The sequence below is a fragment of the Perissodus microlepis genome, chromosome 1 (genome assembly GCF_051167445.1).
Source record: "Perissodus microlepis isolate ML-2025 ecotype Zambia chromosome 1, ASM5116744v1, whole genome shotgun sequence".
Taxonomy (NCBI): Eukaryota; Metazoa; Chordata; class Actinopteri; order Cichliformes; family Cichlidae; genus Perissodus; species Perissodus microlepis.
The window spans coordinates 7,561,308-7,578,566 of NC_140461.1; the positions used below are offsets into that span (position 1 = coordinate 7,561,308).

At 38.7% G+C, this 17,259-nt stretch overlaps 1 protein-coding gene across 1 annotated transcript in view; it reads left to right on the top strand.

Moving 5' to 3' along the window:
- Window positions 1-17,259, top strand: part of LOC146393246 (synaptosomal-associated protein 25-B) — a 42,073-nt gene that overhangs the window by 7,502 nt on the left and 17,312 nt on the right. Inside the window, exons 2-3 of the mRNA XM_084928476.1 lie at window positions 11,732-11,838; window positions 13,878-13,919. Coding sequence (XP_084784602.1) covers window positions 11,767-11,838; window positions 13,878-13,919 — 114 coding nt within the window. The 5' untranslated portion in view covers window positions 11,732-11,766. The remainder of the gene's footprint in view (window positions 1-11,731; window positions 11,839-13,877; window positions 13,920-17,259) is intronic.

Sequence of the window (17,259 nt, forward strand, 5' to 3'; positions counted from 1 at the left end):
GACAAAAATGGCTGAATGCTGGGAACCTGCCCCCTCCATATGTTCTGGCTTTCCTAAAGGTGTCAAAATCAGAGCCTGGCATCTTAAAAGGTGCATTTTTGTATGCTTGTTGCCAGGTGGTCGACCATTTGCCTCTTATGTCATTGATGTTTGGCTGGGAAGTCATCACGTTACAGTACAGTTTATCTAGAAATATATAAATCCCTTTGATTTTGAAGCATAAATGGAAAATATAAGAAATGAAGCCATTTTGGTGGCTTTTTAAAAAAATAACAAGTCTTAATATTTTCCTATGCTTTTCCTCAATGATTTTCCACGGCAGATTTCTCTCTGTGTGTCTATCCTGCCTCTCCACAGGGAATGTGTTAATTCGTTATAGCCATATTGTCACTGCGGGCGTTGCTTTGGGCAGGACACCAGCTTGTTCCATTCACGGTCCACCACTATGGTCAACCTGGATGGTTGTCAGGAGGCTTGATTATAAAGCTGTTCTCTCAGTAACTGACATTCATCCTGCTTTTTTGAGTCCTTTAAATTTAAAAGTCATCATTTCTTTAATTTTTAGAAGCCTTGCTTTGGGCCACCTTGACATTACATCTACAGGAGCTTTTGTAAGCCTCGATCTTAAATTCACATTTCTTGGAGGACTTTCCAGTGAATTTTCCAGCGTCTCCTAACTTTTCCCACAAAGTTAGAAGCACAGAAGTGTTTAAAATATCTTGTTAAGCTGAAACATTAAGATTTCTATTCACTGGAACTAAGGAGCCAAGGCGAGCCCCCCAAATGCAACCCCAAACCATTATCCCTCCTCCACCAAACTTCACAGCTGGCACAGTGAAGTCATGAAGGTAATGTTTCTAGCTTTTGTCAAACCCAGACTCATCCATCAAACTGCCACGTAGAGGGGTGTTATTTATCAGTATGCAGAATGTGTTTCCACTGCTCCAGAGTGGGTGTGCTTTACACCACTATGAATTCAATAATTCTGCAGATAACTGGCCAGCAGACCATTGGACTGGTACTTATGCAGTGTCTTTCTACTCAATTTGAGCACTAAAGCACTTTCTACTATAAGTAGTACTACAGCGCTTTTGTTTATGCCTAAGGACTAATATCTACATCTACACTCACACTCGAATAGTCAACTTGTATAAAAATTCTCCCCTGTGCAGAAATTAGCTATAGAGACCGAAACTCTTTTTGTAGCAGGTTGTAAACGTGCTTATTTCTGCAGTAAGGTTGCATATTTTACCAAAGGAGTCTATGGTTTTACTCACATTTGGAGACAGCCTCGAGCAACCAGCAGAGGAACTCTTTTGGCTTTGTTTTTCAGCCCCAGAGGTTGCTGCTGCCGCTGCTGCTCGGTCTGTGCATTTGTGCATGTTTTGATGTTGGCCCATGTATGCAGCAGCAGCAGTCAGGCGTAAACGGGTGGGTGAACTGTCTGAATGGTTTAGCCCTCAGGCTCTCATCATGCTCTCTGTCCAGGTCACATCTTGGCACGTGTATTTATTGTTTATAGGTCAACATGGTGGTACAGTGTTTATGCAGGAGTGGTTTTTATGACTGGAATTCTGCAATTTTTTTTGTTGTTGTCTGTACCGATATAACAGACACATTGTTTCTGCATAAGCTTCAAATTATCCAACAGATCAGTTTGGGTCAGGTGATACTGTAAAAATCCTGATCCTTCACTATCGTGTGGATTTATCTGATGTAATACAAAGATTGTCTGAGAATGGATAATGTAATAAATCAAGTGTCAGTGGCCACTTTAGCTCCTGAGTCACTACAGTTACTTTTAGCTTTGCCCAGCCAAGAGAAAATCAACTTGAAAAGCCATTAGTACATACGGGGGATGGATGCAAGTGTATCTGAGCATGAGTGTGTTTGTGAGTGTGAAATGGAAAGGTATCAGCCTTTTCATCTTAACAGCAGTCTGTTTGACGCAAGATGGAAAAGTATCCTTGCAGGGTTACGCAGCTTTCCGTGCGTAGGATGGATGTTGATCTTGATAGACATTGAGATTTTATATTTAGTGATTAGTTTATTGATTTCTCTTTCCCTTTTCTTGAAAAAAATCTAAAAACAAATAGGCCTGCACAGGATTTAGAACCCCTACAGTTTTATTATTCTTGAGTCTGAACACTGAAACCCGCAAAACAGGAAACATGGAGTCAAGGTTAAAAGTTGTACTGCAGTATTGCGCTGAGCAACAGCAGACGAGATGTAAAACTAGATCTTTGTTAAAAATGTATTTTTTTAAATGAGACAAGCTTTTTGGGATTTTTATATTGGGCATGTGAGAAAAAAAACTTTAAAAACCACTGATTTATTGAACTACAGAGGAAGCGGGGCAAGTAGTTTGCCTCTGGGATCTATAACAGACACGAAAGGTGCAGGTGGAAAATCTGGAGAAGAGAGTTGAGGGCATCAGAGGTCACAACAAGAACTGCAAGCCTAGAGAGGAGCTTAATCCCTAAACACTGTCCAGGGTTGAAGAGCTGGGGTTCATATACTGCCCGTTGGTGATCAGTTGATGCATGTCAGGTATGTGAACAAAGGAACTGGCAAGAACTGGAGAGAAGTCACATCTCAGGAATGCACAAAAAATAAGTCAGCTATATGAAGAGGGAGAGAAACCTCCACTGCATGGATTCTGATGTAACGGCTTTGCAATGCACAATAATAAAAACGTTAATAACTAATATTTTATTGACTAAAAAATAGCTCACCTGCATATGTAAACAGTATTTATTTACTTTACCTCCAGGATCTTTCAGGTCAGGGATGACTTGGCATAATGTAGAATTTAACGCATTATAAAAACTAAATGATATAACACATTAACTGCCAATGCCTATTATTACAGCATATACATTATAATGTTGTTTGCTGCAAAGACATACCTGCATTTGAGTTTCAGCAGGTAAGAGGTGTAAACCAGCAAAGTGGCAATCAGGAGATGAACTTTTCAGTCCCTCCTTCGTTAGGTTTGTTTGGCTTAAAATCAAAAGTAGTATGTACATGAGTGTTTCTGCATCTTTTGTTTCTTATCCAGATGTTCACATGGGGGTAGCACATATGATGTGTCAGCAGGTTAGGATTGGAAACGAGTGCAAAAGCACCTGTAAACACACAGTATCTGTGTGTACCACACTGCTGTTGCATTATTGACCTGGCTCCATCCAATAAATAATGAAACATAGTTATGCTTTGAAGTGGTGGATGTTGCTTCGTCCCACCCTTAACACACAGATGCAGCAGTATCTGCTCCACTGCTGCTCGCCTTCTTGTCCTTGGTTCTGTTCATCACATGCGGGTTTTTTTTTCAGTTTCTTGGGTTCTCGGTCTAGAGAAATGTTAACCTTCTCCCACACATTTTCTTTTGTGTGATGTGTTTCTGCAAATTATTATTTGGACAGAAAATGACAAGGAAAAACTGGTCACATGCCTGTTTTATAAAAACGGACTTTTGTCATAATATAGTCAATGTTATGAAGCTTTTTGTTGCAGTCTCATTTATCTACTGCTGTGCAGAAGCTCCAGAGGCACTGAAGTGAAACAATACAAAAAGTCAGGTTTGGTTCAAATAGAGGAGGGAGTGAGTGAACAGGAGGATGTTAAATGTCATCCCAGTAGAGATTTTTTTCTGCCTTTATTCATAATTACTAATATCACCTCTGGTACCCTCAGCGCTTCTGGTGCACTACCAGTGATTTCTGCAGTAATGAGAACAAAAGGTGTGAGAAATCTTTTCTTGCTGGGTGGAACTGCAACCTTTCCACAAACCCAGTGGCTCCACAGTCTTCATTTCAGTGCCATTAAGTTCTGCACATCCAGATTTCATTGCAATTATGCAAAGAAAGGAAGATTATAGGAACAGAAGTGCTAATTTTCACTAGCAACCTAAGTAACCTGAAAAATCCCCCATATGAAGGAGAAGGAAAAGTGCAGCAGCTATCCTAAAAATACAATAAATAAACATATAAATCTCAGGTTTAGGTTAGTGCTTCTATAAGCCTGTGAGAAACATACAGCCAACAAATTGACGGGCTGACCTCGTTTCTCTTGACTCTCAGATTCAGTGCTGCCACGGTGTCCTGATGTCCTATTTTCTTCACAAACATTGTTTATCTCCAATGAACACGGCACTTGATTGATGGCGGTGTACTCGGTCTAACGGAGGCCGTTTGTCACAACAGACTGACAGTCTGCTGGATGCTAAACATGAGCCTCTTCACTTTTTAAATCCTGATTCTGTCCTGTGTTAATGTTGCATAGAGTGTAACTGTGCACTTATGGTTGTATCTAAATTTATCCTTCAGACAGGCAGGATGAACAGCACTGTCTAAATGTGTTCCTTTACTGCAGACTAGTGCTAACATCTTCTAAAAAATTTCTTTGCGGTTATATGTTGGTGTTTGTTAGATGTGACTCAGTTATTGTTTGTTTGGAAGCCTTTGATGTGAAGCTACGATATGATATGAAACAAGCCAGCACATGATGATTTTTGTTGCTGTGTGATGAGCATGGTGAGTGACGAATCAGTGTTAAGCTGACCTCAGCATTTTTCATTTCCTCCAGTGACATGTTGACATGATCCCCCGACTCACATGCCAGTGGATCATGTCAGCAAACTTGGGTGCAACTTGGGGGATGCTAACCGTGCTTGGTCACTGTGTGAGGTTTTTTTTTTTGTAGCAACAATTTTAGTTCAGCTTTGATAATATATATTAAATCTGACCATTTAGACAGATACGTTAGCTATCAGGGTTGGTTGAGTTCATTATTTTTATTTTATTTATGTTACTCATGTGTGATTGGGGAACCGCTGTCGCCCATGTATCATCCCCAGAGAGTATAAAACATGGACGTAGCTTCTGAGTCTGAAAAGTGAAGCCAAATGAGAACTTTCCTTCTCTCTGATGTTCAAAAAGACTTCTCGTTCTATAGAAGTTTAAGTGGAATGGCCTGGTCTGGACTCAGTTGCTTATTTCAAGTGATACAAAGAAGTATAAAGTCAATTTTGTTAATTTTGGTCATTCTAAGAGTCAGAAAGGAGGATTATCCTCCTTTAAGCCTGTGGCTTTAAAGTTAGACCCACACCTCATTTGTCACAAAGAAGAAATTTCAAAACATAACATTGGTGAAAATGAAAATACTAATTTAGGCTTTATAACGGTGTCAAAGCAACGGTTGATGTGACGCTGCCTACATCCTACATTTATACTGTCTATAGTTTGAACACAACAAATGCTCAAGCACGCTAGCATCAGTGAAAGGAAACACAAAACTTTCCTGCACCTCTGTGCACGCCAGTGTGTTCTGTATATCATGCATATTGTACAGCAACTGAGAGAACAGCCTTAAATCTGAGTGTTACAGCTCATTGTCCCTGGCTCTCAGATTCAGTGCTGCATTACTTGACACCTACACAGCAGGAAGCTGGCTAGTTACCATCTGAAGCCAGAGGTTTTTATTTTGCTCTCCTTAAGTGGAGTGATAGTAAAAGTGACAAAACAAAAATTCAGCCCTCTTTAGTAGTTACTGAAGGCCACTCAATAATCATAATTGAAAGTGCACCATTAAAATATATAAGTGGTTTTGTGCCTACTGACCATTTAGTCGTCTATGTTATCACCGATTGCTTGTCCATGTAAAGGTTGACCCGACCTTCATCTGATTGCAGATACGGATGTTTAAAAACAAAATGATCACAAATGATTTTATATTTCGTAAGCTCTCACATGAATGAAGACTTATTTGCTCTGCCTCACCTGCACACACCTCAGCAAATATATAAATAATCACTGGTGTGTGTCTTAAGTGCCTGTTTGTAATTTGCTCCAGCAACATTTTGTGTTTTAATATCAGCAAGATATGAAAATGTGCTCCACTTTACTCCAGAGGAGATGATTTGAAGATGATTCACGCACACCGTGTGAGAAACACATTATATTAAAACAATAACTCACTGAAAACATATGATTCATCATGTGAATGGACTTCAGTTTGCTAGTCATATCTCTCTGAGTTTTTATTAGATGAAAATGTTTCTTTTTCCAAAGTAAATACATTTTATTTTTCATAGAGGTAGATGCTTTTAAAGCGGGCTTTTCAAAGTGGGATTTGTGTTTGTGTTCTTTAACTGTTTTTCTTTGTTTTTGACTAAAATAATTTGTCGCTAGATTCTTCCACAGTGGCGTGTTAATCGTGACAGTCCTAATCCATTCTCCTTCTGGAGCTTTGTTGCTGCTCTTTTCTTTGGACCATCTGCATATTTATAATGAAAAATGTGAAATGTCTGATTCTGAAACACAACATCAACACTCTCTCTCATCGAGGTCATGTCCTTGTTATTTTCAAACCTTCTCTCATCCTGTTTCCACATCTACCTTCATAAGCTTTCAGGATTAATGCTATTAATATTATCAATCAATTATTCATCGGTGACCTTTCAGTGTCTTCAGTGAACTTTATGTTCACCCATTACATTTAGTTTTGATGCTCATTCTGCTAAAGATCCCGTCCTTTTTCCTGTGTAGTAAATTATACCAAATGTTCAGGTATTACATCATTCAGCTACAGATAAGACGGTAAATACTATAAAGTTTTTATAAAACATGCTTCCTCTTTCCTGGACAAACACTGTAAACATCCAGAGGGCGTTGAAAGAAGAGGAAGAAAAACAAAGAAAGCTACCGGCAAACTGAGAGGCGAGTGTGTGTGTGTGTGAGAGAGAGAGAGCAGAGAAAACAGTGGAGACTAAATCCTCTTTCCCCCCTGACTTTAATCTCTCCATGGGCTGAGCCTGGCAGTTCAGGCCTTACAGCAGCTGTCAGTCAAGACGAGTGACAGGCAGCAAGGCCGTAGGTTGGGAGGGGGGATGGGAATGACCGGAATGTGTGTTATGACAACTTTAGGTGTGTGTGTGTGTCTTTGAAATACAGTAGGCATGTTAAAGAGCAAGCGACTGTCATAGAGGGAGGGTCATTTTCCATGCTACAATTAAAAAATTCTTTCTAAATGTGGGTTACTGTCAAATAAACAAAACATTTAGCTGAGCTTGCCAAGCTAGCACTGCTTACTGTATATGTCCGATTAGTTTTTGCTCCTTGACACTGGATTTTGTTTCTGGTTGAAGAATCATGCCTACTCCGTCAAGGCTGGTTTATTCTCCTATCCATGCTATGTACTTGAATTAGTTCTGTACAAAATTAAAATCACCTGGCTAATTCTGGTCCCCCTTGTCCCAGTAAAACTGGTCAGAAACACTGGACCTTTGTCTCAATGTATCTGCCACATCAGGCAATAGAGGTAATAGACGCTTAAAAAGTTTTAATGCAAATTCTTTTAGTGTTCTGGCAAAAAAAAAAAAAAGAGAAAGAAAGCTGCTATCGTTTAATCTTAGCATATTCCCAAGCACATAATTACTATTTCATGCTTTCCAAACATGTTCTTGAAGCTGTTTCACCAACATCCATTATTGATTTTTCTTTTCTTTCTTTTTTTTTACAGTTGAGTGCTGCTCCTTACTTTCTTGTAATGATTATGAAACCGTATTTATCAACAGCATGAACAGCTCAAGCAGTGAATTCAAAACAATCTCAGTTCCACATTTTTAAAAATTCCAAAATGAAAACAAAAGGACCTAAAGAATTTTGCATAATTTTTGCACGCTGCCGATGATCTCTGACTTATCGCAGCAGATGGCTGGATGCTTGCTCGTGGTTGGTCGTTTGATTGTTGATCTGGTTTTACCACATATTGTTGACATGGCCCCATCTGATAACAGAGGCTCTCTGCAGGTTTATGGGTAGCCCGTAGCTGCCCACGAATGTCAATGTTCTGCCACCGCTAAACAACAATTTCCCCTTTTCAAATATACAAGTTGGTTTATTATTTTTCATATTTTATTTTTATAAAATGAGTAATAAATCACAATAATATTTTATGGGAGCAGGTCATCTTCACCTATCATGGGAAATAGAAAAAAGCAAGGTTGAAAAAAAAGGAAAAGTCCAGCTCACCAGCGGCCTTTTGATTTAGAAAATGAATGGTTGTATGCTGGACATGCAATACACTGTTTATACTGTTTATTCACTTCAGTATCAAAAATACTATATGATTGAACTGTATTTAAATGAAAATGTACTTTAACATTAAAAATTAATGAACACGATGTTTTTAAATTTATAAAGTTTCAATGGCTTGATAAGGAGGGTGAGAAGGGCCTCAGTCAGTATAGGAAAGAAGTAGAAGAGGCTGTGCAATGTGTGAGTAAACAGGAAGCTGTGCCACTGCAAAGAGATAAGCAATCAACGGCTGATCAATAACACAGTGGACATTACACTGCGGTAGATGTGTTGAAGAGTAGTAGGAACAGAAAACATAGAGCATGTTTGAGAGTACATGTGAGACTACAGGCCTGACACGACTTATAATACTGTTTAATTCAGGTACTGCTGCTGGTCAAAGGGTTTGTAAATACACTCAGACATGTTTCACTTCAGAGTATGACAATTAATGGTGTTGTATTTGATAATGGGAAGGGCCAAAACGGGACCTAAGACAAAAGGCTTTATTTATATGACACTTCTCATACAATATGTGATGTACACACATACAACATCCAAAGTTAAAATCAAAACTCTAGGTCAAAGACCCAGGACTGTGACATTATAATGTTTTTTCCAGTGTCAGTTTTTTTATTGTTAGTGAACAGGAATTTATAAGTAATGCATTTCAGTAGGATATAGATTTTATAGATAGACTTAATATATTTTTGTAGTGATATTGACTGTAGACAACAGTTTTCTACAGTCATTGGTAGTGACAGTGGGGAGATGTCACCATGGCAGCCAGGAATATAACGTTTTGAAAGAAGTGGCAGCCCCTGTATTTTAACTAATATCATTGTATTTGGCATGAATGTCAAGAGAACTTATTCCCCCACCACTCCAAATCCAAATCAGTAGGCTACATGTGAGCACAGAGTGATGAAAAATGTCTTGAGGGATATGAAATAAAACCCGGAAATTTGTGTCGAGGAACATTAAAAAAACAAACACACACATTGGGATGCACAGCAAGACCTGATTTTAGTCAGATAATCAATTAAAAAAGACACCGATAGTACACGAACAGCAAAGAAGCCCAGTTTATTGGCTCAGTGTAATGGATGACACCCAGCAGATACTGACTGGGACAGCTGCCACCCCACTCACAGCTGTTATGAAGGGGAAATTAACAATACGGGGTAAACTATTTGTTTGTCACAAGCATGTTAATATGATTTTTAATGCAATAAAGTTTCTCTCAGACTTGGCCTCAAATGGCACCTAGAAGAACTGCAGGCTTTCTAATGTCTGTTAGAAAAGTTAGAAAAAATACACATAAAAGGTGACTTCAACAAGGTTTTTTCATAATCTGAAAGATGTATATAACCCGTAATGCTGTTGATCTGTAAACTAACTCATTCTGCTGTTGCACTCAGTGTAAGCAGCTCTCCATTATAGCATTAGTCACATGGCTAAAATGTAAAATGTCAACATAAATATTTTAAAGCAAAATTACATACAAAGCTGAGCAGACACAACACACACATGTGCGCGCGCACAGAGCACGAACGAGGAAAAGGACTGATTTTTCTCTTTCCGTTCCATCTTTTTTCCCCGGCACATGTTCAATTATTAACGGCTGTGACGACTCCATTGGGATCGAGTCAGAGGCGGACAGACAGAAGGAGGGGCAAAAATAGGCAATATTTTATCAAACATCCAGCTGTGGCACTAACTGACCATGCTTGATGGATGGCAGAAAACCTCATTTGAATGTCTCAAAAATTGGTTGTTTGTGTAATTTATGAGAAATTCAGAGTTTTACATTGTCATAAAACATGAAAATGATGGTGACTTACAATTAATGTAGAAAAATGTAGTTCTGTAGCACAATAACGTCCACTTTTAATCATGAACATACATGCTATTTTGCGGTGGTATTCTAATAAAAATCCTCCACCACAAAGCTTTATAGAGTGCAGAAACCAATGGTCTGTTGGTCCCTTTGCTATACTTTACGCTGCAGTAGATTAGCTTACATAAAGCTTTGATGATCCTGAATTGAAAGCTGCTGGGTGGTTAAATATATATCAGCACCAAGCCTCATCACAGCAAAATCTCTTCAATGTGATTTGTGCAGTAGAAACAAAAATTCATTACACTTATAAATGAGATCTGCTCAGACCTGATTCTTTGCCTCATGGCAGGCATAATTGAGTGAAGGAAACAAAAGCGTCTGAGCTGGTTTCTTTTGTCTCCTCAGCCCCTCATCAGTGCCGTCCCAACCAGCAGCAGACTTACTCTGTCAGACTGCGGAGTAACAGCCACATATATTTTTCATGAACCATACCTCTGGCTCTACTGTGTGTGGCTGTATGAAAAACTGCCTGGCAGTGCATCAGAGCAACAAAAATAGACCCCTGTCTCCTGTCCTGACTCTTTCTTCTAACTAGAATCATCATGGCACTCCTCCCTCGTTCATCTTAAATGATCACTGGTTCCAGAGGAAGAAGATCAGGGTTAGCAGGGTAGTGGCTTGAACTCACAGCATCCATCACAGCAGTGTTTCCATGATACTTTTCTGGTTATAGCAGTTCACATATGTTGTTTTCTGCCCCTAAAATTGGATTATAGTGCAGGTGGTAAACGTTAATTTTGCCAAGCTTTAACTTCAGAATTCTGAAAGTCAGTAAAAAGCACCTGTATCAGAGAGAGACCGAGGTTCCGTTCTCTCATGATTCCTATGTGGGCACTGAAATATAATACTTGGATCTCTGGAATTAAAAAGTTTCCACTCATCTTGATTGTGCACATAGTTTGATCGGATCTAGGTACATTCCAGGACAAGGGAAGCAGTGCTGCTGGCTGTATTCTTTTTTTCAATGCAGAGATTAAAGATTACTGCTAACACCTGTGCCTTTGTCTGGCTTACTTTAGTTTGGAGACCGAAGCAGAATTAGGTGACCTTTCAGCTTGTGAGACACTTTTTTTTTTTTTTTTTTACAAAGTGTGGTCAGTCTGTGTGTGTGTGGCTGAGATTCACACTCAGTTCTAACATGTACACCTCCACGTGCGTCATCTCGGTATATTTAAATCGTGAATTCAGCTGTTTTCTCAGTGCAGATGGGTTGTCTGTTTATAGGTTGCATGGTAACACTAAATGTAAATGGGATATCTTGCTTTAATTTGATTTGAATCAAATGAATTTAAGTCTGTGCTTCCCTGCCTTTGCACTGCCAGGATGATTCTCCAGAACTGCTTTTTGGATAGAGAGCTAAGTGCTAAGTAATTTTTATTGTGTTTGATTGGCAGTAAGAATTGTATTCAGCAGGTTGAAGGTGATTGTGGTACATGCCTTGTAACATGGTGCTGGATTTTAGTTTGCAGTCATACTTTTACTCAAACGTTAAATCCTATGTTAGATAATCCTTCCAACTCAGGGGTCACTCAAACTTGAAGCCTGAAGCAAAAACACTCCCACTAATGACAGTATCATGTGTCTCTTTGTTTTGGTTTGTTTTTTAATTTGAACAACAGCTTACTTTCAGAAATCAGATTCTTCCCTGTGATTTGTCTGCTGTTCAAAGCATCTTTTGTCCAATAGATTTTGTTGTGTTGTTGGTGCACTAACCCTGCTTCTCCCCTTCTTCTTCTCTCTATTCTTCTAGTTTTTCTTCTTTGACGTCAAAGTACAACAGTCGTCATGGCAGACGAATCGGACATGCGCAATGAGCTGGCTGATCTGCAGACACGTGCAGACCAGATAGCTGATGAGGTACAGTAAGAGAAACATGTTTTTAGATGGGTTTTTTTGTTGTTGTTAAAGTGTTTTTCATTTCTGTTCTACACATTGTTGTATCTTAAGACTCCTCTAAAAGCTCATGATCAGACAGTTTTTTTTTCCATATTTGTGGCTCTGTATCATGCCAGTGAAAAGCGATATCCTTAATATGTATATACTAGGTGTTCTCCTCTCCTCTGGACGCATAAGCCCCACCCACCTGCTGTTTAAACCATTTATAAACACAGGATAGCCAATCAGAAGAAAGCTGGAGCCTGGCTTTGAAGAGACTGGAGCTAAAACTGAGGATTAGATGCAACTGAGAATCAAATCCAAAGCTACTCTAAAAGAATAAAACTATATAAGTGGAAATGAGCAGAATAAATCCACTTTAAAGAGATGGGATTTACAGAAAAAATATTTCCTATAAGGCTGAAAATATATAGTAGTAGTATAATAGAGTATATATTTTATCTTTAATTTACAATATGTGACAGTTACACTGTAATATTTCTCATAGATATAGATTACTGCTTTCCTGCAATATTGACAGCTGCCTGAATATTTATTACAATCTATTTTCTATTTTTCTGTCAGTGTGAAATGAAGATCCATTCAATTTAGCCCATTATTGGCTGACGCTGTTCCTTTCTATCTAGTGTTTCTCTGTGGTCCAGATAGATTGAACTGTTAGTTGTCAGACTCCAACTCCACCATCCAGACAACAACTGGCAACAGTAGCACTGCCTCTTTTATGCAGTTAGGTCCATAATTTGTAGAACAAAGACACAGTTGGATTTTAAATCAAACAGTGCAGACTGAAAGACGTCGTTCTTTTTCTTTTTGTTGTGCAGACTCAAAGACTGCACTTTAATCACACCATGGTCATTTGATTTAAACTCACCTGTGGTGGTTTTCAGGAAAAACCATAAAACCTGTGTCTTTGTCCGATAAATTATGAACCTAGTGTATTTCATGTGCTGCTATGTTGAAGCTAATCGAGGCTGCAGAGCAGAATAAGGACTACTGTTGCCAACTGTATCTAACATGGTGGATCTGTAGTCCATTCACAGGATGATGAATATTATTTACAATAACTGTAAATTTTATCATGAATAATTTATTTACGAGAACAAGCCTGTGCCCTCTGCATCTTTAAATACAAAGTAAAAACTGCGATTCCAAATCATTCTGCTATTTATGAAATCTATCAGCTACTGTTTAAAAATTTACTTTGTAATGAATCACTTACATCAGCTACAAACATGCAGAGAATTTTTCAGGCAATAGCGCCAAGTTTTAACTAATGATAATGTAGCTCACTGGCAAAGTTACCACATAAACAGGGAACAAGCATAAAAACTGAAATCTCCAGTAAAAACTGATTTTTCTGTGACATTCCAATTATAATTTGACATTTGAAAATGGACCGTTCTCATAAGGACACAAATGTATCTCCAAAGCCTGCAAGCTGACAGATACAGCTGCTCTAAAGTGACCTCAGCTTGTTTCAGCATTTGGAGCTCTAAGAATCTTTCATCAAGAAAGTGCTTTTTTTGGATAAGGAAGAACTCTGCCCTTTTTTAATGAGATGAGAGGAGCTCAGGAAGAGCAGATAATTCCATGCTGCAGAATAATGGATCAGCTCAAATGGCATTATTAAACATTCATGAGGAGATAATGTAGGGCCAGTGATGGGAATAGAGGAAAGGAAAAGAGGAGAAATGGGTGGAACGTTAGATTGATAGAGCAACAGGAGGCAAAGCAAATAACAGTAGGAATCATGGAATCAGACAAGAAGAGAGGAACATTTAGGTGTAACTATATTACTGAGTGACACTCATTCGTCTTACCATATTAGTGGTCCTCTGTTCTCCCTTTCCACCTGCTGACTTATGTTTTTAATACATTTTCTACGTTAACACACTGAGATGTTATTGAGAAATTTGTTACAGGTGCCACACCGTGTGTGTGTTTGCTCTCCTTTGGACTCTAAGTTAATCCTTTGCTAATCTTTCTCTCTCCCCCTGCAGTCTCTGGAGAGTACTCGGCGCATGCTGGCTCTTGTGGAGGAGGTGAGTCCAGTGATTCAATGACACACATCACATTAACAGATACAAAAGACATGAGAGAGAGAGAAAAAAACGTGTGCTGAGAAGAATGGCATGCCTTGGTATTTGCATTTGTTGACATTTACCAGAACTGTGAGATCTTCTTGTTCTTGTACATGCCCCTCCCCTGTGCTTCTGCTTAATGTCTAAGGTTGAGTTTTCACATGAATTTACTTGGTAGTAAAGTAAAGTAGTATTCTTTGACAGTGTCCTTAAATACCTGATGGACATCCTCTTCTTCTTTTGAGGACTTGCACTTGTGCATGTCCAGTGCATGGTGGAGCTCCTCCACTGTGTCACAATAGCAATCCTTAAATAATTCTGAGCAAAGGACAAAAGATTTGCTTGAGTAGGACAGTGATGAACACTAGGTGTGCTAGTGTGGCCAGAAAATGTGTGAGTTTTCAACATGCTGTGTGATAGCTATGGCACACCTCACAGTTAAAATGGCTTGCAATAAATGTCCTCCATAAGGCTTGTAAGTCTGGAAGAACGATAACCGTGCTCCTGTTTGCACTACTGACCTGATTCTGAGGCTTTGAACCCATTGATTGTTTCAATGACGACTGCTGTTTAGCCTGTGGATCAACATTTATCATAACAGATGATCCTCAACAGACAAGTTAGATGAGTTTGATGGATTAAGTTTCACAAATGCACAAGTGGTCAGAACAAGACTTTCCACAGAGGGATCTAAAAATAGCAGGATGCCAAGCGCTGAACACTTGCTGAAGTACAGTAACTTAAACAGGAGGTCAATATTTGGAGAACTCTGCAGTTTGTCACAGTGAATTTAAGCTGCACCAGTGTTTTCTGTGTTTTTGTGTGATCCAGACTGACCCTAAGATGTTGAGATCAGAGCTCTGTTTGAAAGAATCCTTGTTCTTCTTGTTGCTGAAAAAAATATGGAATATATATATATACATACATATTTCCAAATCTATACTCATTTAGATTTCTCTCTTATGGTACAGTATCATTTGAATTACCTACAATGCCTAAAGTACTTGTCATTCGATTGAGCCAGGAAAAAAACCAAGATATTGTTGTTTTGTTGTTTTTACTGTTAGCTTACATGTCAGCAGGATATTCTAGCTTTAGGTGCTACCAAGATGAAAGCAATAAACAGCTGTTCATATGTCCTTTAGTTATCGGTGTGTTCACACTGGCTGCAGAAATGGAGACATGGCCTCACACTAACCCCTGGACAAATTACCATGTCTAATGGGAGAAAGCCATGAGTGACAAATGGAAGTCCTTTGGGAAACCTACTCTACATACCAAGCTTTTCATTCACATCGAAAGAATTTCTTTTCCTTTTTCTGGCTTTTGAAGATAACAACAAAAAAAAATGCTATTTACGTGTTTCAACTGTTTCTGAGTTGAAGCACAGGTTGTGTTTTCTTGCGATCATCCCAGACTATGGTCTCCACTTGAGAACAAATGAAATAACTATAGAGACAAGCAGACACTGTGTGGCGCTTCTGTCTGGCTATACTCATTATTACTCTCACCTAGCATATCTCCAGAGAACTGGTCTCTGGAGATTTCTTAGATAATGCAGCAAATATCATTAAATAATCTTTGATTTTATTTGGGTTTATGGCCTGAGTGTTATCTATAAAGGAACCCCATTTAGTGAAACACAAACTAATTCACTAAATTTTTCACAGTATTTGGAGGTCAAAGTGAGGTTTCTCTCTCTGACCTCACAGTGCACCTACAGGAAATTGTAAGCACGTGCTGACCTCTGTACTCCAAGAGCTTATAGTGAAGCTTACACTGATGGAATAAGTTGAAGTGCAGTCAGAGTCAAACCACTCTTTGTCCAAGGATGTGTCTTAGATCTGCTTGTTCTGGTTTAAACAGGTCTAACTCTGTACCAAATCATTCTTTAAAGAAATTAAATATGTGTCCCTGAAGGGTTAGCATGCTGATACTGTTTTAATTTGGTTCTACAGTGTGTGCTTCTTCTGTAAAGATTAAGTGTTATTTGTAGGGTAGCTATGATTTGAAAAATGATGCATTTTGAAGGATAATCCCACTTATTGAAGTAATCCTACTTATTAAAATAATTATTTTCTTTATTATTAAAACAACAGAAACTGACAGATTAAAAAACAACCTTGTACAATAAATCCGAACATTCACTTTTTTCTGGCATCATCCTACAGATTAGTCACAGTCACTGACGTATGTGTAGTTTTAGCTCAGATAATTTATTTCTATCTTCGGTATGAGCCACATGCGTATTGAAAGTCATGACATATTCAAACCAAAGACCAAAAACAGGATAGATGATTAAATCAGGCGAGTGTCTGTTGAGGGAGCGGAGAAGATATAAAATGAGAGAAGCTAATAGTCAAGAAAGTATATAATTAAATTAAACTTGCATCCATCTTCAAGATCCCAGAATAAAATCTTAGGCTGCTTTTCTGATTAAGTTCCCCTTTTATGCTCAGATGTTTAATATCCAGTTGTAAAATTTTCCAGTCAATTCATCATTATTATTCTTGAGCCATTAATTTTCTGCCATTTACAGTCGGTGATGTAATATGTCGTTGTCTCGTGCAAATTGGACAGGAGCAATGAGCGACATGAGCGCTGTTTTGTTTTAATGACTGATAAATGAGCGAGACAGACACAATAGAATGACTGTTTGTACAAAGAGAGTCAGCCAGTAGATCAGGTGAAGAAGACATAGACAGGGTGAAAACAGACGAGCAAAGGTATAAAAGCAGAAGACAAACCTCTGCACCGCTGTTATATAATTATGCAGCCACATTTGAAGCATGTGGCTTTTCAGCATCTACTCTGAATTCAGGTGTTAACATGATTTTCAAAACGATCCTGCGTCATTATTTTTCGTCTTCCTTTTTCTTTAATATTGGCATTTAGAAACACAAAAACAAAACTCCACTTTTAGATGAAGGCTATTTTTATTGCTGAGACAGTAAATAACCAAACTGAATTGATACTTGTAAGTGCACAGTTTCCTCCATATCAGATGTAAAAGTGTGGTTAGTAAACCTGCATTAGTGCAGACTTGGAGGGTTTTTAAGCCACTTCAATTAAGTCTAGTTGGTTGGAAAGAGCTCTTAATGTGGCTGGCCCTCCATGCGAACCCACAAACTGAGTGAAAGTGTGTAAGGAGAGCTTGGCTCAGAAGGGCCAGCCAGGCAGACAGAAGTGCGGTTTGTAGCTTAAATAGGCCACTGCTAATGTGAAGAACAGAAATAAACCCAGACCTGTACCATTATCTTGGTGCAAACACATCACATTACACAATGTCATAGCAGAGTGT